This window comes from Cherax quadricarinatus, chromosome 8 (genome assembly GCF_038502225.1).
Source record: "Cherax quadricarinatus isolate ZL_2023a chromosome 8, ASM3850222v1, whole genome shotgun sequence".
Taxonomy (NCBI): Eukaryota; Metazoa; Arthropoda; class Malacostraca; order Decapoda; family Parastacidae; genus Cherax; species Cherax quadricarinatus.
The window spans coordinates 23,685,839-23,713,338 of record NC_091299.1 but is presented as its reverse complement, the minus strand read 5'-3'; the positions used below and the strand labels follow the sequence as shown (position 1 = coordinate 23,713,338).

General features: G+C 41.5%; 1 protein-coding gene across 12 annotated transcripts in view; it reads right to left on the bottom strand.

The window, feature by feature from the left end:
* LOC128685474 (serine-rich adhesin for platelets) overlaps nucleotides 1-27,500 on the bottom strand; it is a 316,490-nt gene that overhangs the window by 120,752 nt on the left and 168,238 nt on the right. For 10 of the 12 annotated variants that reach the window (XM_070082944.1, XM_070082945.1, XM_070082947.1 and 7 more), the window contains 4 exons: nucleotides 21,471-21,592; nucleotides 17,309-17,326; nucleotides 16,503-16,671; nucleotides 13,484-13,671 (listed from right to left, as the gene is read on the bottom strand). In XM_070082944.1, coding sequence (XP_069939045.1) covers nucleotides 13,484-13,671; nucleotides 16,503-16,671; nucleotides 17,309-17,326; nucleotides 21,471-21,592 — 497 coding nt within the window. The remainder of the gene's footprint in view (nucleotides 1-13,483; nucleotides 13,672-16,502; nucleotides 16,672-17,308; nucleotides 17,327-21,470; nucleotides 21,593-27,500) is intronic. The other 2 variants (XM_070082948.1, XM_070082951.1) reach the window with 1 other exon arrangement.

The window sequence follows — 27,500 nt, the reverse complement described above, 5'->3', positions numbered from 1 at the left end:
GGTGTAGTGTGTTGTACACCTGTAGAAACATGCAGGTGTAGTGTGTTGTACACCTGTAGGAACATGCAGTTGTAGTGTGTTGTACATCTGTAGGAACATGTAGGTGTAGTGTGTTGTACACCTGTAGGAACATGCAGGTGTAGTGTGTTGTACACCTGTAGGAACATGCAGGTGTAGTGTGTTGTACACCTGTAGAAACATGCAGGTGTAGTGTGTTGTACACCTGTAGGAACATGCAGGTGTAGTGTGTTGTACACCTGTAGAAACATGCAGGTGTAGTGTGTTGTACACCTGTAGAAACATGCAGGTGTAGTGTGTTGTACACCTGTAGAAACATGCAGGTGTAGTGTGTTGTACACCTGTAGAAACATGCAGGTGTAGTGTGTTGTACACCTGTAGAAACATGCAGGTGTAGTGTGTTGTACACCTGTAGAAACATGCAGGTGTAGTGTGTTGTACACCTGTAGAAACATGCAGGTGTAGTGTGTTGTACACCTGTAGAAACATGCAGGTGTAGTGTGTTGTACACCTGTAGAAACATGCAGGTGTAGTGTGTTGTACACCTGTAGAAACATGCAGGTGTAGTGTGTTGTACACCTGTAGAAACATGCAGGTGTAGTGTGTTGTACACCTGTAGAAACATGCAGGTGTAGTGTGTTGTACACCTGTAGAAAAATGCAGGTGTAGTGTGTTGTACACCTGTAGAAACATGCAGGTGTAGTGTGTTGTACACCTGTAGAAACATGCAGGTGTAGTGTGTTGTACACCTGTAGAAACATGCAGGTGTAGTGTGTTGTACACCTGTAGGAACATGCAGGTGTAGTGTGTTGTACACCTGTAGGAACATGCAGGTGTAGTGTGTTGTACACCTGTAGGAACATGCAGGTGTAGTGTGTTGTACACCTGTAGAAACATGCAGGTGTAGTGTGTTGTACACCTGTAGAAACATGCAGGTGTAGTGTGTTGTACACCTGTAGGAACATGCAGGTGTAGTGTGTTGTACACCTGTAGAAACATGCAGGTGTAGTGTGTTGTACACCTGTAGAAACATGCAGGTGTAGTGTGTTGTACACCTGTAGAAACATGCAGGTGTAGTGTGTTGTACACCTGTAGAAACATGCAGGTGTAGTGTGTTGTACACCTGTAGAAACATGCAGGTGTAGTGTGTTGTACACCTGTAGAAACATGCAGGTGTAGTGTGTTGTACACCTGTAGAAACATGCAGGTGTAGTGTGTTGTACACCTGTAGAAACATGCAGGTGTAGTGTGTTGTACACCTGTAGAAACATGCAGGTGTAGTGTGTTGTACACCTGTAGAAACATGCAGGTGTAGTGTGTTGTACACCTGTAGAAACATGCAGGTGTAGTGTGTTGTACACCTGTAGAAACATGAAGGTGTAGTGTGTTGTACACCTGTAGAAACATGCAGGTGTAGTGTGTTGTACACCTGTAGAAACATGCAGGTGTAGTGTGTTGTACACCTGTAGAAACATGCAGGTGTAGTGTGTTGTACACCTGTAGAAACATGCAGGTGTAGTGTGTTGTACACCTGTAGAAACATGCAGGCGTAGTGTAGTGTACACCTGTAGAAACATGCAGGTGTAGTGTGTTGTACACCTGTAGAAACATGCAGGTGTAGTGTAGTGTACACCTGTAGGAACATGCAGGTGTAGTGTGGTGTACACCTTTTAGAATCATGCAGGTGTATTGTGTACACCTGTAGGAACATGCAGGTGAATTAGTGTACATGGGCGGGTGTAGTGTGTTGGATACACCTGTAGAATCATGTAACACTACACACCTACATCGAGGTAACTACACACATGCATCACGGTAACTACAGACCCTCAAGGCAACACTACACACCTGCATCAAGGTAACACTACACAACTGTATCAAGGTAGCACTACACACCTGTATCAGGGTAACTGCACACCTGCATCAAGGTAACTATACATCTACATCAAGGCAACACTACACAACTGCATCAAGGCAACACTATACGCCTGCATGAAGGTAATACTACGCACCTGCATCAAGGTAACTACACACCTGTATCAAGGTAACACTACAAAACTGCATCAAGGTAATACTACGCACCTGCATCAAGGTAACTACACACCTGCATCAAGGTAACACTACTAAACTGCATCAAGGTAATACTACGCACCTGCATCAAGGTAACTACACACCTGTATCAAGGTAACACTACAAAACTGCATCAAGGTAATACTACACACCTGCATAAAGGTAATTAAGGTCTCCCACAAGACATTATCTAATAAACATCGTATCAATGAAGGCCGCTTCTCCTCACCCTCCTCTCCCCTTGTCCTCTTCCTTCCCCTCCCTCCTCCCAGCCTTCCCCTCCCTCCTCCCTGCCTTCCCCTCCCTCCTCCCTGCCTTCCCCTCCCCCCCCTTGTTCCCGCACTGCGCATATTGATAGTAAATATTAGTTCATTGCTGACAGCGTCATGAAGACAGCCTTTCTTATCTCACCACCATCAACACTGTCATTAATGGTTGATTATGTGCGGTGGGGTCACCTATGTGTGGGTTACCTATTCGAGGGTCACCTACGTTGAGATCACCTATGTGAAGAGGGTAAATTATGTGGGGGTCACCTACGTGGGGGTCACCTACGTGGGGGTCACCTACGTGGGGGTCACCTACGTGGGGGTCACCTACGTGGGGGTCACCTACGTGGGGGTCACCTACATGGAGGTCACCTACGTGGGGGTCACCTACATGGAGGTCACCTACGTGGAGGTCACCTATGTCCAAGAATATACATTCCACTCTTCGTGTATCAAGTTACGACTTTATCAAGTTAAAGAGTGAGTGAAGCAGCGAGGATAAAGAACTGCTGTGCAACCTGTTTCCTGACCTTGCCCCTTCCTACGCGTTACGTCTCTAGCAACGAACATATCCTTTTCTAGCCTGTCTATCCTGCCCAGTGTAAACGACTTGTGACTTTGTAAATGGTCCAAATCGGACCGAAACGTCGTCGTAAGCTCCTCTCTCCTATGTGCGGGTTATTTGTGTATTGTTCCAGTCACGGTATTGTGCCTTTTTGTTCTTTCTGCCAAGTATTTTGTATGCTGTGACCATATCCCCTCTTGTTCTTCATTCTTCTAATCACAGAAGGCTGAGCCCTAACACTGTCTTCGTAGCTCAAGTTCCACTTTGTTGAAAACCAGGTGAGGGATCCACACCGGATCAGTTTATGAATATCTCACAGGTACGATGTAACGAGTGATTCAGATTCTCAGTCTGGCTTCCTGGTGTCACTCCTGTGTTTGTGAGGTGAGTCTGGTCTGGTGCTGCTATGTTTACCTACACCTGGTGGCTCAGGTTCTGAGAGTGGTTGTGACATTATCATTTTCTCTACCTGTGTCCTCCTGAGTATTTATTCCCCAGATGCCTCTGCCTCTGCCTCTCTCTCTCTCTCTCTCTCTCTCTCTCTCTCTCTCTCTCTCTCTCTCTCTCTCCCCCAGGTTTTACTCTCACTCTCCCCCCAGATGGTGCTCTCACTCTCCCCCAGATGATGCTCTCCCAGTCTTCCCCAGAAGGCGCTCTCTCCTCGACCTCCTCACCTCAGCTGTCAGCTTCACAACTTTGCCCTCGCTGAGGTTAAACACCAGTAACATTTAATTAGCCATTTATGATGTATGTACAGGTTTCTGGGAAGCCTTGCCCTCCTCTCCTTCTAGCCTCTAGTGTTTGTATTTTCCTCGTTATACTGACATCATCAGCAAACAAGGTTAGGTTTATTCTCGTCAAGTTAATACACCAGGAACAATCTATATAATGTATGAATGTATTGTGTGTGTGTGTGTGTGTGTGTGTGTGTGTGTGTGTGTGTGTGTGTGTGTGTGTGTGTGTGTGTGTGTGTGTGTGTGTGTGTGTGTGTGTTTGTTTTCGGATATCTTACACCTTTCGGGTTATGCAGACAGTTTGGATAACAGCTGAGACAAGCGACTTAAATTTTGCTACAGAAAGTTGAAAGTCACAGTTACATCTGAAGGTCAGACGTTACACCTCCACCACACCACACCTCCACCACACCTCCGCCACGCCCACTCGTGTACCCGTTCAACCAATGTTTAAAAGTATCCAGAACTCTTGCTTCAGTGACTACTCAGGAGTTTATTCCACTCATCCACAACTCTGCCATACCAGCACTTCCCTATATCCGTTCTAAATCTAAATTTGTCCACCTTGAATCCATTGCTCAGTCCTGTCTTGGTTAGACATTTTCAACACGCTGTTCATATCCCCTTTATTTATTACTACCTTCCATCTGTACACTTAACTCATATCTCCTTTAATTCTACGTGTTTCCAGAGAGTTCAGATTCGGTTTCTTCAGTCTAACTTCGTAGGAAAGATTTATGATAATTGGTATCAATTTCGTTGTCCTTCACTCTACATTTTCCAGCTCATCAATGTCCATCCTGTAATATGGACACCAAAAACATCTAAGCGAGGTTTTACCAAGGATATAAGAAGTAGAAGTATAACCTGAAGACTTCTCTTATTTATACTTCCTGATATGAAGCCAAGAAAAATATTAGCTTTATCGTAAAGACTTAAGCACTGTTGTTGTGGCTTTATTTTACCGATAACCAGAACGTCTAAATCATCTTCACATTCACTTTAACTAAGATCTACGTTATTTAGTTTATAAATGGTAGCATAATTGTTTTTTCTTCCTAGAGTTAAAACTTCACATTTGTCCACGATGAACTGCATCTGCCACTTCTCTGACCACATCAACTTATTCAGGTCGTCGTTCATGAAGTTCTCTAGTGTAATCAGAAATTATTTGATGGCCTAATTTAGTTTCATCAGAAACCTTGTTTATGCGGCTGTTTCCCCTCATCTGGATGCTTTATGTAGACTGTGAACAACAAGGATCCCAGTACTGACTTACGTCACACCACACATAACGGATCCCCATTATGATTTTTCTTCATTTGTGCCAACACAATGTTGCCTGTCCGTCACCCATGACTCGACCCAGGAGATAATTACTCCTCCTATACCATGTGTCGCTACTTTATTCATCAGTCTCCTGTATGGGACTATCAGTCCCTCATCCTGGCTGAGGGACTGATTGCCTCAAACTCCTCCTCCTCTTCCACTGTTCTTCTTTGTATTGAACTGAAGAAACAAATGGTTGGTGAAACGTTTCTTCAGTCAAGATTTCCAAATTGCATAAGTGTCTCATTCTTCAGCCTATAATTTAAAATTAAGAATCTGTCTCTCGGTATGTAAATAGGCATTACATTTGCTATAGGTATTACGATACCCGTTTGTAGCGATCTACTGAAGAGACCAGCTTGCTAAGTTTTCCCTTGCGTTCTTTTAGAACCCCTGAAAACAGCTCCAGAGAGCCTGGTGACTTGTTTGGTTCAGTCTCTCACTGAGGACCTTGTCACTAGTCATCTTCCACAATTTATTTTCGTTCTGGTATTATGGTTGTATCTTCTTGCGTGTGTGACTCTCGTCTCTCTCATCTAGGAAATAATATTAATTTTTAAAGGGGTAGAGGAGTAAGCCAGTAGAAGGCCTCGGTCAGATTACCATAAGCTGCAGTGGCGGGTCATCGTAAGACTAACACCCGCGTCAAGAAACACTTGTTTTCTGACAAACATAATTTCTTATCTACTGTATATCCACATAATATTACTGCACAATTAACATATAAACTCTCTCTTTCTCTGTCTCACTCTTTATCTATGTATTATCACTGAAATTGGCATATACGACCGTTATCTCTACGAAATTAATATACACTATCTCTTATCTCCATACATTACAACGATAAATTAACATACACTTCGGTTATCAGAGAACAATTACAAGCTTCGGTCACGCTCCATTGCTAGTAAGTCTGTGTTGTTAACATGGAGATCAATACTATTATCTTCGCTATAAAGAACAAAAAGGCATAATACCGTGACTGGAACAATACGCAAATAACCCGCACATGCGAGAATGAAACTTATGAAGACGTTTCGGTTTGACTTGGACCATTAACTAGTCACACTGAAGCACGAAGGGATGGGGGCCAGTATATGAGGACGCGAGCCAGTAGAACAAGAGGTAGAGGAGGAGGAGGAGGAGGAGGAGGATGGGTGGTGGGTGGTGGTGGAGGGGAGGGTTGTAGTAGTAGTAGTAGTAGTAGTAGTAGTAGTAGTAGTAGTAGTAGTAGTAGTAGTAGTAGTAGTAGTAGTAGTAGTAGTAGTAGTTAGTAGTGCAATAGTGTCGGCAAGTAAAACACTTCTTTTGTGTTCTTAAGTCTCTCAGAAAGAGAGCGCCCAGTTTCTTCAAAGTATTAGAGAGGACAAGAGGAAAAGGAAATGGAGTAGACTCCGAGAACATCAGTGGCAGGAAAGGTACTAACTTGTGCTCCTTTTTCTTTTTTTCTCTTGTCCTGAGACTACCTCCACTACTATTACTGCCACCACTACTATAATTTTTCTACCTCTCATTCTTCTCCTGGTCCTTCCCCCCCTCTCGTATATATATATTTTATTTATTTATTTACACATCGGCCGTTTCACACTAAGGTAGGGTAACCCGTGAAAGAAAAACTTGCATCATTCACTCCATCATTGTCTTGCCAGAGGCGTGTTTACACTACTGTTATAAAACTGCAACATTAACATCTCTCCTTCAGAGTGCAGACACTGTAATTCTCATGTCCAGGACTCAAGTCCGACCTGTCGGTTTTCTTGAATCCCTTCATAAATGTTACCCTGCTCACACTTCAACAGCACGTCAAGTACTAAAAACCATTTGTCTCCATTCACTCCTATCAAATACGCTCAAGCATGCTTGTCGGAAATCCAAACCACTCGCACACAAAACCTTTACCCCCTCCCTCCAACTTTTCCTAGGCCGACCCCTACTTCGCCTTCCCTCCTCTACAGATTTATACACTCTCGAAATCATTCTATTTTGTTCCATCCTCTTTACATGTCCAAACCACTCCAATAACCCTTCCTCAGCCCTCTGGATAATAGATTTCGTAATCCCACACCTCCTCCTAATATCCAAACTACGAATTCTCTGCATTATATTCACACAACACATTGCCCTCAGACATGACATCTTCACTGCCTCCAGCCTTCTCCTTGTTGCAACATTCACCACCCATGCTTCATACCCATATAAGAGTGTTGATATAACTATACTCTCATACATTCCCCTCTTTGCTTCCATGGACAAAGTTCTTTGTCTCCACAGACTCCTAAGTGCACCACTCACCGTTTTTCCCTCATCAATTTTATGATTCACCTCATCCTTCATAGACCCATCTGCTGACACGTCCACTCCTAAATATCTGAATACATTCACCTCCTCCATACTCTCTCCCTCCAATCTGATATCCAATCTTTCGTCACATAATTTATCCTCATCACCTTAGTCTTTCCTATATTCACTTTTAATTTTCTTCTTTTACATACCTTACCAAAGTCATCCAACCACCTCTACAACTTCTCTTCCGAATCTCCCAAAAGCACAGTGTCATCAGCAAAGAACAACTGTGACAACTCCCACTTTGTGTTAGATTCTTTATCTTTTAACCCCACACCTCTTGCCAACACCCACGCATCCACTTCTCTTACAACCCCATCTATAAATATACTGAACCATAGGGACATCACACATCCTTGTCTAAGGCCTACTCTCCTGGGAAATAATCTCCCTCTCTCCTACATACTCTAACCTGAGCCTTACTATCCTCGTAAAATCTCTTCACTGCTTTCAGTAACCTACCTTCTATTCCATACACCTGCAACATCTGCCACATTGCCCTTCCCCCTATCCACCCTGTCTTACACCTTTTCCAAATCCATAAATGCCACAAAAACCTCTTTACCCTTTTCTAAATACTGTTCACTTGTATGTTTCACTGTAAACACTTGGTCTACACACCCCCTACCGTTCCTAAAGCCTCCTTGTTCATCTGCTATCCTACTCTATGTCTTACTCTTAATTCTTTCAATAATAACTTTACTATACACTTTACCAGGTATATTCAACAGACTTATTCCCCTATAATTTTTGCACTCTCCTTTGTCCCCTTTGCCTTTATACAAAGGAACTTTGCACACTGTAAATCCCTCTTCCATACATTTATTAAATAATAGCACCAACCACTCCAAAAGTAAATCCCCACCTGCATTTAACATTTCTGCATTATCCCATCAATCCCAGCTGCCTTACCCCCTTTCATTCTACTCACTGCCCCACGCACTTCCCCCCACACTCACAACTGGCTCTTCCTCGCTCCTACAAGATGTTATTCCTCATCCTATACACGAAATCACAGTTTCCCTATCTTCATCAACATTTAACAATTCCTTAAAATATTCCCTCCATCTTCCCAATCCCTTTAACTCTCCATTTAATAACTCTCCTCTCCTGTTTTTAACTGTCAAATCCCTCCTTGCATCACTTCTACTTTGTAAAAATCCCTCGTATGCAAACATTTTCTCCCTTGCTACTCTCTGTACATCATCATTCCACCAGTCGCTCTTCTTCCCTCCCGCACCCACTTTCCTGTAACCACAAACTTAAACCTACCCCATACATCTTCAACCCCATTGCATATACTCTCACTAGCCCATCTATTCTCCAACAGTTGTTTATATCTTACCCTAACTGCCTCGTCCTTTACTTTATAAACCTTCACCTCTCGTTTACTTGCTTCTTCTATTTTCCTTGTATCCCATCTACCTTTTACTCTCACAGTAGCTACAACTAAAAAGTGATCTGATATATCTGTGGCCCCTCTATAAACATGTACATCCTGAAGTCTACTCAACAGTCTTTTATCTACTAATAAGTAGTCCAACAAACTACTGTAATTACGCCCTCTGTCATATCTTGTATATTTATTTATCCTCTTTTTCTTAAAATATGTATTAGCTATAACCAAACCCCTTTATATACAAAGTTCAGTCAAAGGGCTCCCATTATCATTTACACCTGGCACCCCAAACTTACCTACCACACCCTCTCTAAATGTTTCTCCTACTTCAGCATTTAGGTCCCCTACCACAATTACTCTCTCAATTGGTTCAAAAGTTCCTATACATTCACTTAGCATCTCCCAGAATCTCTCTCTCTCTCCTCTACACTTCTCTTTTCCAGGTGCATACACGCTTATTATGACCCACTTTTCGCATACAACCCTTATTTTAATCCACATAATCCTTTAATTTATACATTTATATTCCCTTTTCTTCCATTACTGATCCTTCAACATTATTGCTACCCCTTAGCTCTATCTCAGATACTCCTGACTTAATCCCATCTATTTCTCCCCACTGAAATTCTCCTACCCTCTTCAGCTTTGTTTTGCTTACGGCCAGGACATTAAACTTCTTTTCATTCATAATATCAGCAATCATCTCTTTCCTATCATCCGCTCTACATCCACGCACATTCAAGCATCCCAGTTTTGTAAAGTTTTTCTTTTTCTCTTTTTTAGTAATGTCTACAGGAGAAGGGGTTACTAGCCCATTGCTCCCGGCAGTTTAGTCGCCTCATACGACACGCATGACTTACAGAGGATTCTTTTCCACTTCCCCATAGAGAACAGAGGAAATAAAGAACAAGACCTATTAAGAAAAAGAAGAAAAACCTGGTTGTATGTATATATGTGCATGTGCATGCCTGTGTAGTTTGACCTAAGTGTAAGTAGAAGTAGCAAGATATACCTGTTACCCAGCGTGTTTATGAGACAAAAAAGACACCAGCAATCCTACCATCATGTAAAACAGTTACAGGTTTCTGTTTGACACTCACTTGGCAGGACGGTAGTACCTCCCTGGGTGGTTGCTGTCTACCAACCTACTACCTATATATATATATATATATATATATATATATATAATATATATATATATATATATATATATATATATCTTTCTTTCAACACACCGGCCGTATCCCACCGAGGCGGGGTGGCCCAAAAGGAAAAACGAAAGTTTCTCCTTTTACATTTAGTAATATATACAGGAGAAGAGGTTACTAGCCCCTTGCTCCCGGCATTTTAGTTGCCTCTTACAACACGCATGGCTTACGGAGGAAGAATTCTGTTCCACTTCCCCATGGAGATAAGAGGAAATAAACAAGAATAAGAACTAGAAAGAAAATAGAAGAAAACCCAGAGGGGTGTGTATATATGTGCTTGTACATGTATGTGTAGTGTGACCTAAGTGTAAGTAGAAGTAGCAAGACGTACCTGAAATCTTGCATGTTCATGAGACAGAAAAAAGGACACCAGCAATCCTACCATCATGTAAAACAATTACAGGCTTTCGTTTTACACTCACTTGGCAGGACGGTAGTACCTCCCTGGGTGGTTGCTGTCTACCAACCTACTACCTATATATATATATATATATATATATATATATATATATATATATATATATATATATATATATATATATATATATATATATATATATATAATATATATATATAACACGTCGGCCGTTTCCCACCGAGGCAGGGTGACCCGAAAAGAAAGAAAAAAACTTTCATCATTCAACACTTTCACCATCACTCATACATAATCACTGTCTTTGCAGAGGTGCTCAGATACGACAGTTCAGAAGTCCCTTCAAACTGCTAATATCCCAAAACCTCTCCTTTAAAGTGCAGGCATTGTACTTCCCAGTTCCAGGACTCAAGTCCAGCTAACCGGTTACCCTGAATCCCTTCACAAAATATTACCCTCCTCACACTCCAACAGCTCGTCAGGTCCCAAAAACCATTCATCTCCATTCACTCCTATATAACACGCTCACGCATACTTGCTAGAAGTCCAAGTCCCTCGCCCACAAAACCTCCCTTAATCCCCTCCCCCCTACCCTTTCCTAGGTCGTCCCCTATCCCGCCTTCCTTCCTCTTACAGATTTATACGCTCTCCAATTCATTCTACTCTGTTTCATTCTAATTACACCATAATACACACTATTATCTACATTATCTTCCAACACACCAGATTACACCATAATAAACACTATTATCTTCCAACACACCAGACTACACCATAATAAACACTATTATCTTCCAACACACCAGACTACACCATAATAAACACTATTATCTTCCAACACACCAGACTACACCATAATAAACACTATTATCTTCCAACACACCAGACTACACCATAATAAACACTATTATCTTCCAACACACCAGACTACACCATAATAAACACTATTATCTTCCAACACTCCAGACTACACCATAATAAACACTATTATCTTCCAACACACCAGACTACACCATAATAAACACTATTATCTCAATCTCAAAATAATGAATCTTAACTAGTCATAAGTTGGCCTGTGATACTCCAATACTGAAACTATGTATAGTGCCAAAACAAAAGCATTCACATTGCTAAACTCACAAACTAGTATTTAGTCACTTAGCCATAATACCAACTTACCTCATAATTTTGCAATATTTTAAACTTAAGATTTAATTTAAGTCTGCCCGAAATGCCTAGCCATGCTAGGTGTTCTAGTGGTACACTCTGTAATTATTATTTTACTACATGTAAACCACACAATAACCAAATTCTGTAAACTCAGCATTGTAATCCTTATAGAGAATAAACTTTGAATTTGAATTTGAATTATCTTCCACCACACCAGACTACATCATAATAAACACTATTATCTTCCACCACACCAGACTACACCATAATAAACACTATTATCTTCCAACACTCCAGACTACACCATAATAAACACTATTATCTTCCAACACACCAGACTACATCATAATAAACACTATTATCTTCCAACACTCCAGACTACACCATAATAAACACTATTATCTTCCAACACACCAGACTACACCATAATAAACACTATTATCTTCCAACACACCAGACTACACCATAATAAACACTATTATCTTCCAACACACCAGACTACACCATAATAAACACTATTATCTTCCAACACACCAGACTACATCATAATAAACACTATTATCTTCCAACACACCAGACTACACCATAATAAACACTATTATCTTCCAACACTCCAGACTACACCATAATAAACACTATTATCTTCCAACACACCAGACTACACCATAATAAACACTATTATCTTCCAACACACCAGACTACACCATAATAAACACTATTATCTTCCAACACACCAGACTACACCATAATAAACACTATTATCTTCCAACACTCCAGACTACACCATAATAAACACTATTATCTTCCAACACACCAGACTACACCATAATAAACACTATTATCTTCCAACACACCAGACTACACCATAATAAACACTATTATCTTCCAACACACCAGACTACACCATAATAAACACTATTATCTTCCAACACTCCAGACTACACCATAATAAACACTATTATCTTCCAACACTCCAGACTACACCATAATAAACACTATTATCTTCCAACACTCCAGACTACATCATAATAAACACTATTATCTTCCAACACACCAGACTACACCATAATAAACACTATTATCTTCCACCACACCAGACTACATCATAATAAACACTATTATCTTCCAACACACCAGACTACACCATAATAAACACTATTATCTTCCAACACACCAAACTACACCATAATAAACACTAGGCTACACCACGGCCTACAAATCATTCATGTTCTCACCAGGATACAACAAAGATTTATTATCTAATTATTTTCTGAGGTGGAGGTTAATAAATGGAATTAATCATTCTGGTTTATGTTGACACTGTAATGGTTCGTTGGTTTCCAAAGTTATTAGCTACTGTGTCAGCGTTATAGCCTAGTGACCACACGACCCTCACTAAGGCCAAAATTCACCCAGACATTAAGACTAATTTAATCTCAGTCTCTGATGGTTCTCTTAGCATTGATAAAGGAACGTGATGTGATAGTGAACCAACCTTATACTAATGTAGGAAGAGTACTAGACACACTTGGAGTACATAAGCTAATGAAAATGTGGGAACATGACTTACCCGTGCTGGGTACAAGGTAGCACATCATGATCACCTTCATAACTCACAAACTGAAAATGAAAATCAGACGTTTCGGTTCGTCTTGGACCATTATGAAATCGCGACTGACCGAAACGTCTCTTGGTTCCCCCAAGTCACTGGCTGTTGCAGCCAGGATACTGTTACTTGCAGTCCCACCGACGTGCCTTACCCATACGTCTCTCCGCTCCTCCCTGGGATTGAACCAACTTTCTCCCAGGTATGTGAAAGGCAATACGTATATGAAATACAAGATAAAGACGACAGAAAGTTCTGACGCGAGAACAGAAAAACGGGAACCCACTATAAATAATCAGAAAATTACTGTTTAAAGACTCGTCAAACGGTTATCCACCTGGCTACCTTATCAACAGTAACATACTATTAAACAGAGGGATGGGGCGCCTTGTAACTTACCTTAGTGCGTGATTTGAGGCGTTCCACTGCCTGGTTGTCAGCCGGTGAGCGGGGAACCCTGATGCTCTTCTCCTTGCACCAGCTGATGTGCCTGTCAGCTGCCTTGGGTCCGAAGTGCCTCTCGCAGTGCTGACACTGGATGTAGTCTGACGGAATGCTGGAGACAGGCGCACACCCGTCCTCACCCTCTGTCAAACACACTCATTAGTCTACCTTTACACCAGAAACACACACACATAGTCTACCTGTACACCAGATACACACACACACACACACACATCACAAGATACAAACGTCTTAAGTACCGAGGCAATACCATTAACACATTATTTTAAACATTAATCAACATTAAGATGGCTGCCTTGATGCTGATGAATGCTCTTGATACGAGGAACTGAAGCGACCCTCTTCTTTCTTGGATCAAACTTCATTACCCCCTTATTCTCCATACGCTGCTTATGGCTTCCCCTGACATGACCTGACTCACCCCGTCACGCCCTGACTCACCCCGTCACGTCCTGACTCACCCCGTCACGTCCTGACTCACCTCGTAACGTTTTAACATAACATAACATAACATAAAGGCAGAACACTGCAGCAGGCCTGTTGGCCCATACTAGGCAGGTCCTTCACAATCCATCCCACTAACAAAATATTTGCCCAACCCAATTTTCAATGCTACCCAAAAAATAAGCTTTGATAATTCTACTTACTCATGTGCAAGTCCCACTCAAATCCAACCCCTCTCACCCATATATTTGTCCAACCTAAATTTGAAACTACCCAAGGTTTTAACTTCGGTACCCCTATTAGGCAGACAGTTCCACTCATCAACTACCCTATTATCAAACTAGTATGTACTTTCCTATATCCTTTCTAAATCTAAACTTATCTAATTTGAATCAATTATTCCAGGTTCTCTCTTGGAGAGAGATCCTTAAGACCTTATTTGTATCCCCTTTGTTAATACCAATCTTCCACTTATACATTTCGATCACGTCTCCCCTCATTCTTTGTCTTACAAGTGAACATAGTTTAAGGGTCTTCAATCTTTCTTCATACAGAAGATTTCTAATGCTATGTATTTATTCACCTCTTACCCTACATTAGGACTACAAATATTTTAAAGTAATGAATGTACTGTGTATGTATTTTACTTTTTATTGCTTTTTAATGCCTAGTTCTACTGTTAGTTTAATATATGTTACCATTAACTTACAAATGCATACAAATGCCAGATTACAAGTGGAAAAAAAGGTGTTCTGCTTTCCAGCGGTGTCCGCTTTCTGGCGGTAGCCTGGAACCTAACCTGCCATATAAGTGGGGGCCCTACTGTACGGTGTTATGCTATGAAGTACAAGAGCATGTAAAACTTTTGTAATGCAGTATGTACAGTAATTAAAACCCACTAAAGTACCTTAACCCTTAAACGGTCCAAACAGATAGACGTTCAAATCCGTAGTGCTCCAAACGTAGATTTACGTTTTTTTTACATATTTTCGAACATAAAAAAACAAATGTAGATAAAATTTTTTTTTACATATTTTCAAATGAAAAAAAAAAAGATGATCTACATTTTTTTTACATACTTTCAAATGTTCAAAAAAGTATAAATACGTTTGCACCATTTAAGGGTTAAATATATGTGAGGAAGATGCATCTTTACATCTGTATGGTAAATACAATGCTGTACATATTAAAGTAAGGAAGTGGTGGGGAAAAGAAAGCAGCACAGTACTGTCCAGTGCACATAATACTGTACTGAATGGTAACCCTTTTATATTAAAGAACTTGTTCTGATAATGCAGTATTTACTAATACTAAACTGTCATGTTAGTCATGAATAACATATTTTTCTGTCAAGCAGTATATTGATACAATAAGTTATCAAAGTTCATGACTGGTAATAAAATTCATTTTAAGAACATAAGAACATAAGAATGGAGGAACACTGCAGAAGGCCTACTGGCCCATGCGAGGCAGGTCCTTATCAAAACGGCTACTACCTAAAGCTTCCCTAGAAATAACTCCCGTACCCAATGACACCAATCAAACCCAGCCCCTCCCACTCATATATTTGTCCAGTCTCTTCTTAAAGCTACCCAAGGTCCTAGCCTCTATCACCCCACTGGGAAGACTGTTCCACGCAGTCTTTTATTTTATTTTATTTTATTTTCTTCACTGCAAGTGGATCTTTTGACCGACTTTCTAGACTCATTCCTTGGGCTGAGGCAGCAGTTTCTTGCTCATGCTTCTTCCTTCCCAAAAACTTTATTATTGAATCAAGATGACTAACAAACATCTATAAAGACATAATGTACTGTAAATATATATAATTTTTTAATCAGTTTTTTCTTTCTACACTGAAGTGCTTCTTTGATGTAATAAATACATACACTTCATTAATTTTTTTTTTTGTCACACTGGCCATCTCCCACCAAGGACCAGAAAAAGAAGAAACACTCGCCATCACTCACTCCATAACTGTCTTGCTAGAGGCATGCTGACATAACAGTTATTGACACAGCGACAAGGTAACCAACAGTTTACCGGTTACATTATATAAAACTAAAACAATTGTGTATTTAACCCCACAAACTTTAAATAAACTGATGTAAGATAACTGGCAAAGCAGTTCAATAACTGCTTATGTTTGGGCAACTGGCTGCCAGTAAAAATTGCCTCAGCCTATATAAAAACATTAATTTGCAAACAACTCATTTTTCTATATTTTCATACAGGATAATTCTTTGTTTAAGCAAGTAGTATCATGAAAACTTCACAAGTTGCTTAACTAGTTGGTCAATAGTATACACTGTTGTTACAGTAATAAAAAATTTACAATTTCCATTCATTTGGTAGACATAACTGTCTAGACTGAAATTTGGTCTATTCGAGATGGCATCAGAAATTGACTCACCCATCACGCCCTGACTCACTCTGTCACGCCCTGACTCACCCCGTCACGCCCTGACTCATCCTGTCACGCCCTGACTCACCCCGTCACGCCCTGACTCACCCGTCACGCCCTTAGCTGCCCTGATCGCCCTCAGGAACTCCTGATGTTTCTCTCTCCATTTCGACTTGTTCTTAGGGTTGGTCTTGCGCTCTGGAGACCTGCCTCGACCACCACCACCGCTCGTAGTCAACTCCAACCCGTCTGCTCGCTGCTTTGTCGAACTGAAGGTCTAGGGTAAGGGAGATGGTGGTTGATAATGGTGGTGGTGGTGGTGGTGGTGGTACGGAAGATTGTGATTAATAGTGGTGGTGGAGATGATGGTTGATAGTGGTGGTGGTCATGGTTGATGGTGGTGGAGATGGTGGTTGACAGTTGTGGTGGGTGGGAGATGGTGGTTGACAGTGGTGGCAGTGGAGGAGAGACGATTGATAGTGGTGGTGGTGAGAGAGAGATGGTGATCAGTAGTAGTGATGGTAGTGGGGAAGAGGGGGTGGGAGAGAGGAGGTAGTAGTGGAGGTCTATAAATGAGAAAAGTGTAATATGGTGGTAGTATAGAAGAGATACGACAACAGAGGTGAACAACAGATATACTTCAACAGGTGATGAACAACAGGCGAGAGTGAACACTCAAAGAAGTCTAAGAAAATTGCTTAGAAAATATCAAGTTATTATTATTATTATTATTATTATTATTATTATTATTATTATTATTATTATTATAACTGGTCACAAAGGTTAATATATGTAAACATTCAGCTTGATTTAAGAGGAGTGTTGTGCATTACACACACACACACACACACACACACACACACACACACACACACACACACACACACACACACACACACACACTAAAAACTTACGTGTGTTGCTGAGGTGTTCTGATGCGGGAGAAAAACAAAACTACATTAGCTGTCTCAGTAACTACATGAAACATTGACATCACTACACAAGAAGACGTCTACATAACGTGACATCACTACACAAGAAGACGTCTACATAACGTGACATCACTACACAAGAAGACGTCTACATAACGTGACATCACTACACAAGAAGACGTCTACATAACGTGACATCACTACACAAGACGTCTACATAACGTGACATCACTACACAAGACGTCTACATAACGTGACATCACTACACAAGAAGACGTCTACATAACGTGACATCACTACACAATACGTCTACATAACGTGACATCACTACACAAGACGTCTACATAACGTGACATCACTACACAAGACGTCTACATAACGTGACATCACTACACAAGACATTTACATAACGTTTCACTACAAAAGACATCTACATACATAACGTTACATCACTACAAAAGACATCTATATATACATCAGGTGACATCATTACACAAGTTAATATACATATCAGTGGGTAAAGTATTAAAGTGATGTTTAACTTGTGGTAATGTTAAGAAAAACATTACAATAACATTATGGGACATCTGACATTATTACATATGTTTTGCAGCCTAACATGTGGCAACATTGTGCATCATGTGGCAACATTGTGCATCATGTGGCACCACTGTGCATCATGTGGCACCACTGTGCATCATGTGGCAACACTGTGCATCATGTGGCACCACTGTGCATCATGTGGCACCACTGTGTATCCTGTGGCAACAATGTGCATCATGTGGCAACATTGTGCATCATGTGGCAACATTGTGCATCATGTGGCACCACTGTGCATCATGTGGCAACACTGTGCATCATGTGGCAACATTGTGCATCACGTGGCAACATTGTGCATCATGTGGCACCACTGTGCATCATGTGGCACCACTGTGTATCCTGTGGCAACAATGTGCATCATGTGGCACCACTGTGCATCATGTGGTAACACTGTGCATCATGTGGCACCACTGTGCATCATGTGGCAACACTGTGCATCATGTGGCACCACTGTGCATCATGTGGCACCACTGTGCATCATGTGGCAACACTGTGCATCATGTGGCACCACTGTGCATCATGTGGCACCACTGTGCATCATGTGGCAACACTGTGCATCATGTGGCACCACTGTGCATCATGTGGTAACACTGTGCATCATGTGACACCACTGTGCATCATGTGGCACCACTGTGCATCATGTGGTAACACTGTGCATCATGTGACACCACTGTGCATCATGTGACACCACTGTGCATCATGTTGTAACACTGTGCATCATGTGGTAACACTGTGCATCATGTGGCACCACTGTGCATCATGTGGTACACAGTGTAACATGTGGCAACACTGTGAAGTACCACGCTACAACAACATACACAATACACTACTACACAAGATTCAGATTTCAGAGTACTGTACATTATCAGAGAGACAAGCTAATTTAGAACTACCTGAGTTTAATGTAACTACTAGAGTGTACGGTAACTACAAGAGTGTAATGTAACTACTAGAGTGTACGGTAACTACAAGAGTGTAATGTAACTACTAGAGTGTACGGTAACTACTACAGTGTACGGTAACTACTAGAGTGTACGGTAACTACAAGGGTGTAATGTAACTACTAGAGTGTACTCTACCAGAGTGTACTTTACTAGTGTACTTCAACTACTAAAGAGTAAAGTCATAATTATCACTTATTAATGTGTGCTGGGCTCTAAAAATACTGTTCTTGTCTATTTATACAACTGACTACAGTTATCGTCTTTCACTTATACAATAATTATGTTCCATAGTGATGGCTAACTACCAACTGATGCAACTATTGCATGACTAACCTCTGAGACAATCATTGCATGACTGACCTCTGAGACAATCATTGCATGACTGACCTCTGAAACAACCATTGCATGACTGACCTCTGAAACAACCATTGCATGACTGACCTCTGAGACAACCATTGCATGACTGACTTACATAAAAACACCAAGTTTATATATCTTATCTTCTCATCATTTACATTCAACTCCTTTCATGTATAATTAAACACCTTACTCTGTTAACCCTATTATACAATCAGGTTACAAATGCCTCCTATGCACATTATACAAAGAATAATGAATCACAGATGCTTTTTGGACAGTGAGAAACAGAACCTGTCAACACATTGGTAAATCTATATTATACACGACAAAGTCTAAGTTAGTTTTTTAAGGATAAATGTAAAATACCTCACAAGATTTTTTATTCATACTGTCTGCAGTAATAAAATATTTTTTGTCTCCGCTATTTTTTACATTATATTTTCATCTTTTTAGGTACATTTCATGGCGTTTAGTGTCTAATTCACTACTGCCATTTTTAAAGGGATGGACTAGTAAGCCAGTGGAAGGCCTCGGTCAGATAACCAAAAGCTCCAGTGGCGGGTCATCATATGACTAAGACCCGCGTCAGGAAACACTTGTTTCCTGACCAATCTTACCTAACTTAACCTGTCTAATTTAAAAGCACTGACAACCCACCATTACTGTGGTAATTCTACATCAGTTTCGCTCTCTCAACTGTGTTTTATAGCAAAACTCAATGTTTCTTATTGAATAAAAAAATAATCTCGCAATATTTTCATGATTTTTGAAGTTTTTAAGGATTTTCAAGGCATTTAAAATTTGTATTTCGTTGCCCCGCATAGTGACCTTCTGGGTTTTGTATAACGACCTTATGGTCCTCGCTAAACGAGCTTGTGGTCCTTGCATAACGACCTTCTGGGTCTTAGATAACGATTTTCTCGGCGTTATGTAACTCCAAAGGCTTTGCATAACACCACTGGCCTCGCATAACAATCCTAGGGGCATTTCATGACCCCAGGGACCTCGCATAACGACTCGCATGACCGCAGGGGACCTGACATGACTTCTGTAGTCTCACATAAGAGTATTACATTAAGTTAAATTATGCAGCAAAGGTTTGACTGAAATTATGACTAAACCAACTAAGTTTGAAAGGCTGGACGAGTTTACTTGAAGCTTAGATTTGCTTCGTTAATATAATTTAGATAAACAAAGTAAAATTTAAATGGCTAAAGTTTGGTTGGATTAATAAAATTGGAGTGGATTCAAATGAAAAAATTCATATCATGTTAGGTCAAGCTAAACATTACAAATTTACAACAGATGCATATAGCTTTCACTAGGCCATCCAACATGTGTACTGCACACACACACACACACACACACACACACACACACACACACACACACACACACACACACACACACACTACACGGTAAAACATCTACGAATCTTCAATAAGAACTCCAAATGATTGTACATTAATTCTTAAAGAAAGGAAAACTGACTTAGTTTTAAACGTGTCTGCTAGAAAAAGGTCACAGTTGAAGTGGTACCAATTCTGCCAGTATTATTATTATTATTATTATTATTATTATTATTATTATAAAAGTCAACGTGAAAGCGGTACGAGTTTTACAGTTCTGAGCACCTCTTGGATTCCAACAGAATTAAAAAAAAAAAAACTATAAAACGTTTGTTTTTCTACTTATGCTGGATGAGTATCTGTTACCAGCCCTTTCTTTCAGTGGTGTTATATTGCTTTGTTACCATGGTAATGAAAATTACGGTATGCAGAGATAAATTTGTCAATATTTACATTTTAAAGCTTCATCTAGCTTTTCAAGATGTAAGGCGTGTGGATAGGATGCAACAGGCAGTGCCTCTCTGGATCGCAACACTGAGGCGCTGGAACAAGAAACTGGCTACTCTGGTATCACCAGAGCAGTAAAAATGTAGTTTTTTGAAAAGTGATGTGTGGAAATTCTTAATTATTAACCTTTAAGCTTTTCCTATATTTTTTGTAAGGATAGCAAAAATTAAGCAGCCTCAAAAATTGGGACGTAAATATTGTGATTCAGTGAGTGACACCAGTTCAGCTCAATAATTGGCCATCATAACCTCTGAAACTATGCTATACCCTAACTAGACAATAAGTGCCACCTTGTCAGCGTCAGCCATCAGAAGATAGCATCTGTCAGCCATCAGAAGATAGCATCAGTCAGCCATCAGATGATAGCATCAGCCTTGGACTCACCTTGCGCTTCTTGGACGAGAGTTTCTCGCAAACTTTCCTGTGGCGGTCGAGCGCCTGAGGATTGAAGGTTCTGTTGCAGATGGTGCATGGCAGCAAGGTCGTCTGCTCCTCGTCAGGGAACTCTGAGTGAAAGAAGACATGGGCGTTAGATAACCTGGAAGAAGACAACGCCAAGATGGCGACACTTGGCAAAAAAAAAAAGTGGTCTTTTATTTGTACATCGGTCACAATGCTGGGCGAAAACATACCAATAAAAGACTCCAATTTGTTGAAACTTTTTCTACCACCTTGAAAGATGTCAGCTTGAAAGAGCGGCGGACCTGCCATAGCCGTGACATACACGCACACACGCAGGCACACACACACACACACACACACACACACACACACACACACACACACACACACACACACACACACACAGGAGCTGTGACTCGACCCCTGCAACCACAAACAGGTGAATACAGAGCAAGGTACTGCTGTCACAATACCTTGGCTAGAAGAATTTACTCTGAACCCACGAACTGAAAAAGAAACTAGAGAACATTTCTGTCCGTCCTGGACAAACATGGAATCTTGAGTGGTAATGGTCGAGGACTCGCACAATCGTCATCCAGCTGCACTTCTAATTTGTGAGTCAGTGTGAAATATAGCTTTATTATTGAAGCCAGGTGAGGGAACCAAGATGTTCACACTGCTTCACAACCTTAACCATAGGTGAAACAAGGTAACTCTCGATAAATTAGACATGTGCAACTCTTGGGTATGTTTATTGAGGAAACGTTTCGCCACACAGTGGCTTCATCAGTCCATACGTAGGAGAAACTTGAAGAACAGGAGGAGAATGAGGTAATCAGTCCCTCAACCTTGAGTCGATGTGTTCAGTCCATCAATCAATACTTAGGAATTCTTCGCTTGCCTAATTCTTGGGCAAGCCCATTATCTGTCTCAGTGCTGGTGGAAATGATATTGGGAAGGGTAGGAGAGAAGAGCTGCTAGATAAGTACAGGTCAGCTATAGATTTCATTAAGTCTAAGGGAGGGATCCCAATCATATGTAGCATCTTGCCTAGAAGGGGAGTAGGAAATGAATGGTTGTCTAGGGCAATTGGTGTAAATTGCTGGCTAGACAGATACTGCAAGGAACTTGCAATCCCATTCATTGACAACTGGAACAACTTTTATGGCAAACATGATATGTATGCAAGGGATGGGGTACATCTCTCTGGGGCTGGGGTGGTAGCACTTGCAGACTCGATTGAGAAGGCCATTGGTGAAATGCCTATGATTTTAAACTGATGGAAGATAGAGGTATGGGTGTGTGTGGGAAACAAGCAGGTTGCAACACTTGGGTTGGAAACAGTAAATGTATAAAAGGCATTCAGCATGAAGTTATAAATAAAGACAATAGATCAGGTCAGCAAACAAAGGGGGATAGCAGAGGGCAGCAAGGGACTAGCTCCCTTAAGGTTTACTATACTAATAGCAGGAGTGTAAGAAATAAGATAGATGAGCTAAGATTAATTGCAAGTGCAGGAAACATAGATATTATTGCTATAACAGAGACCTGGCTCAATCTGAAAGATAGAGAGATGCCCTCTGAATGTCACATACAAGGCTATAAATTATTCCACACTGACAGGGTCAACAGGAAAGGTGGTGGAGTAGCGATGTATGTCAGAGACAATTTAAATTGTTGTGTTAGACAAGATATTAAATTAGAAGCGTCAGCCACTGAATCTGTTTGGTTACAGCTTCTCGAGGGCCGAGAAAAACTAATTTTGGGTGTGATTTACAGGGCCCCAAATCTTGATAGGGAGTGCAGTAAACTTCTATGGGACGAAATTCGTAAGGCATCTACATACGAAAATGTTGTGCTAATGGGAGATTTCAACTATAGACAGATTGACTGGAGCAATTTGACAGGAAATTTAGAGTCAGGTGACTTTCTTGATACGATCCAGGATTGTTTTTTAAAACAGTTTGTGACAGAGCCAACTAGGGGAAATAACCTCCTTGACTTGGTTCTTGCCAGTAGGGAAACACTAATTAATAATCTTGAGGTTAATGATGAGCTTGGGGAAAGTGATCACAAATCACTCAGTTTTAATATATCATGGAATTCCCCTAATAATGGCAATCAAGTCTCCGTCCCTGACTTTCGCTTGGCTGATTTCATAGGACTGAAAAATTACTTAGGTGGGCTGAACTGGAATGACCTGACTAAGGGTCAGGTAGGTGGTGATGGTTGCCGATATGATGCTTTCCAGGGCATAGTTCTAGCTGCTCAGTCAAATTATGTTCCAAATAGGGAAATCAGATCAAACAAAAATGATCCTAAATGGATGAACAATAGATTAAAATATCTGATTGGTCAAAAGAGAGGCATATATAGGCAAATCAAAAGAGGAGAGGGGCAATTGAGAAATCGATATATTCAGTTAAAGAGAGAAATAAAAAAGGGAATTAGAAAAGCAAAAAGAGATTATGAGGTTAAAGTTGCAAGAGAATCGAAGACTAACCCAAAAGGATTCTTTCAGGTATACAGAAGTAAGATCAGGGACAAGATAGGCCCACTCAAAAGTTCCTCGGGTCAGCTCACTGACAGTGATAAGGAAATGTGTAGAATTTTTAACACATACTTCCTCTCAGTTTTTACACAGGAGGATACCAGCGATATTCCAGTAATGATAAATTATGTAGAACAGGACGATAATAAACTGTGCACTATTAGGGTCACAAGTGACATGGTCCTTAGGCAAATAGATAAATTAAAACCTAACAAATCCCCAGGCCCTGATGAACTGTATGCAAGGGTTCTAAAGGAATGTAAAGAGGAGCTTAGCACACCTTTGGCTAATCTTTTCAACATATCACTACAAACTGGCATGGTGCCAGATAAGTGGAAAATGGCAAATGTGATACCTATTTTCAAAACAGGTGACAGGTCCTTAGCTTCGAACTATAGACCAATAAGCCTAACCTCCATAGTGGGAAAATTTATTGAATCAATAATTGCCGAGGCAGTTCGTAGCCACCTTGAAAAGCATAAATTAATCAACGAATCTCAGCATGGTTTTACAAAGGGGCGTTCCTGCCTTACGAATTTATTAACTTTTTTCACTAAGGTATTTGAGGAGGTAGATCATGGTAATGAATATGATATTGTGTATATGGACTTCAGTAAGGCTTTTGACAGGGTCCCACATCAGAGACTATTGAGGAAAATTAAAGCACATGGAATAGGAGGAGAAATTTTTTCCTGGATAGAGGCATGGTTGACAAATAGGCAGCAGAGAGTTTGCATAAATGGGGAGAAATCAGAGTGGGGAAGTGTCACGAGCGGTGTTCCACAGGGGTCAGTGTTGGGCCCCCTGCTGTTCACAATCTACATAAACGACATAGATGAGGGCATAAAGAGCGACATCGGCAAGTTTGCCGATGACACCAAAATAGGCCGTCGAATTCATTCTGACGAGGACATTAGAGCACTCCAGGAAGATTTGAATAGACTGATGCAGTGGTCGGAGAAGTGGCAGATGCAGTTTAATATAGACAAATGCAAAGTTCTAAATGTTGGACAGGACAATAACCATGCCACATATAAACTAAATAATGTAGATCTTAATATTACGGATTGCGAAAAAGATTTAGGAGTTCTGGTTAGCAGTAATCTGAAACCAAGACAACAGTGCATAAGTGTTCGCAATAAAGCTAATAGAATCCTTGGCTTCATATCAAGAAGCATAAATAATAGGAGTCCTCAGGTTGTTCTTCAACTCTATACATCCTTGGTTAGGCCTCATTTAGATTATGCTGCACAGTTTTGGTCACCGTATTACAGAATGGATATAAATTCTCTGGAAAATGTACAAAGGAGGATGACAAAGATGATCCCATGTATCAGAAACCTTCCCTATGAGGATAGACTAAGGGCCCTGAATCTGCACTCTCTAGAAAGACGTAGAATTAGGGGGGATATGATTGAGGTGTATAAATGGAAGACAGGAATAAATAAAGGGGATGTAAATAGTGTGCTGAAAATATCTAGCCTAGACAGGACTCGCAGCAATGGTTTTAAGTTGGAAAAATTCAGATTCAGGAAGGATATAGGAAAGTACTGGTTTGGTAATAGAGTTGTGGATGAGTGGAACAAACTCCCAAGTACCGTTATAGAGGCCAGAACGTTGTGTAGCTTTAAAAATAGGTTGGATAAATACATGAGTGGATGTGGGTGGGTGTGAGTTAGACCTGATAGCTTGTGCTACCAGGTCGGTTGCCGTGTTCCTCCCTTAAGTCAATGTGACCTGACCTGACTAGGTTGGGTGCATTGGCTTAAGCCGGTAGGAGACTTGGACCTGCCTCGCATGGGCCAGTAGGCCTTCTGCAGTGTTCCTTCGTTCTTATGTTCTTATGTTCTTATGTTCTTAAATGTGACACCATCTATGACTGCTGCACCTCTCCTGCCATACGGTTTATAAGCTCCTTCTCAGCACGTATGCCGTATTCTATTCAAGATTGATGGACTGAACACATCGACTCAAGGTTGAGGGACTGATTACCTCATTCTCCTCCTGTTCTTCAAGTTTCTCCTACGTATGGACTGATGAAGCCACTGTGTGGCGAAACGTTTCCTCAATAAAGATACCCAAGAGTTGCACATGTGTCTAATTTATCAACATGTCGGTTCTCTGAACCATTCATCTACAAGGAAACTCTCACTTAAGGTGAGACCAGGCAAGGTTCAGGTGAGGCGCTGTATTGGTCAGGTGAAGCTATATCTCAGGTGAGGGCACAAGATTGGTGTGAGGGTAGAAGGAGAAGCCTGGACGCTGTGTAAGTCTGGTTGATGATCATGGTTACTACCCTCGTACACACACAATGACTGTACTACCACGCAGGGAGGAACTGACTGAGACATAGACAGGCACTGAGGTCTCACAACACAGACAGGCACTGAGGTTCCACAACACAGACAGGCACCGAGTTCCCACAACACAGACAGGCAGTGAGGTTCCACAACACAGACAGGCACTGAGGTCCCACAACACAGACAGGCACTTAGGTCCCATAACACAGAGAGGCACTGAGGTCCCACAACACAGACAGGCACTGAGGTCCCACAACACAGACAGGCACTGAGTTCCCACAACACAGACAGGCACTGAGGTCCCACAACACAGACAGGCACTGAGGTCCCACAACACAGACAGGCACTGAGGCCCAACAACACAGACAGGCTCTGAGGTCCCACAACACAGACAGGCACCGAGTTCCCACAACACAGACAGGCAGTGAGGTTCCACAACACAGACAGGCACTGAGGTCTCACAACACAGACAGGCACTGAGGTCCCACAACACAGACAGGCACTGAGGTCTCACAACACAGACAGGCACTGAGGTTCCACAACACAGACAGGCACCGAGTTCCCACAACACAGACAGGCAGTGAGGTTCCACAACACAGACAGGCACTGAGGTCCCACAACAGACAGGCACTTAGGTCCCATAACACAGAGAGGCACTGAGGTCCCACAACACAGACAGGCAATGAGGTCCCACAACACAGACAGGCACTGAGGTCCCACAACACAGACAGGCACTGAGGTCCCACAACACAGACAGGCACTGAGGTCCCACAACACAGACAGGCACTGAGGTCCCACAACACAGACAGGCACTGAGGTCCCACAACACAGACAGGCACTTAGGTCCCATAACACAGAGAGGCACTGAGGTCCCACAACACAGACAGGCACTGAGGTCCCACAACACAGACAGGCACTGAGGTCCCAAAACACAGACAGGCACTTAGGTCCCATAACACAGAGAGGCACTGAGGTCCCACAACACAGACAGGCAATGAGGCCCCACAACACAGACAGGCACTGAGGTCCCACAACACAGACAGGCACTGAGGTCCCACAACACAGACAGGCACTGAGGTCCCACAACACAGACAGGCACTGAGGTCCCACAACACAGACAGGCACTGAGGTCCCACAACACAGACAGGCACTTAGGTCCCA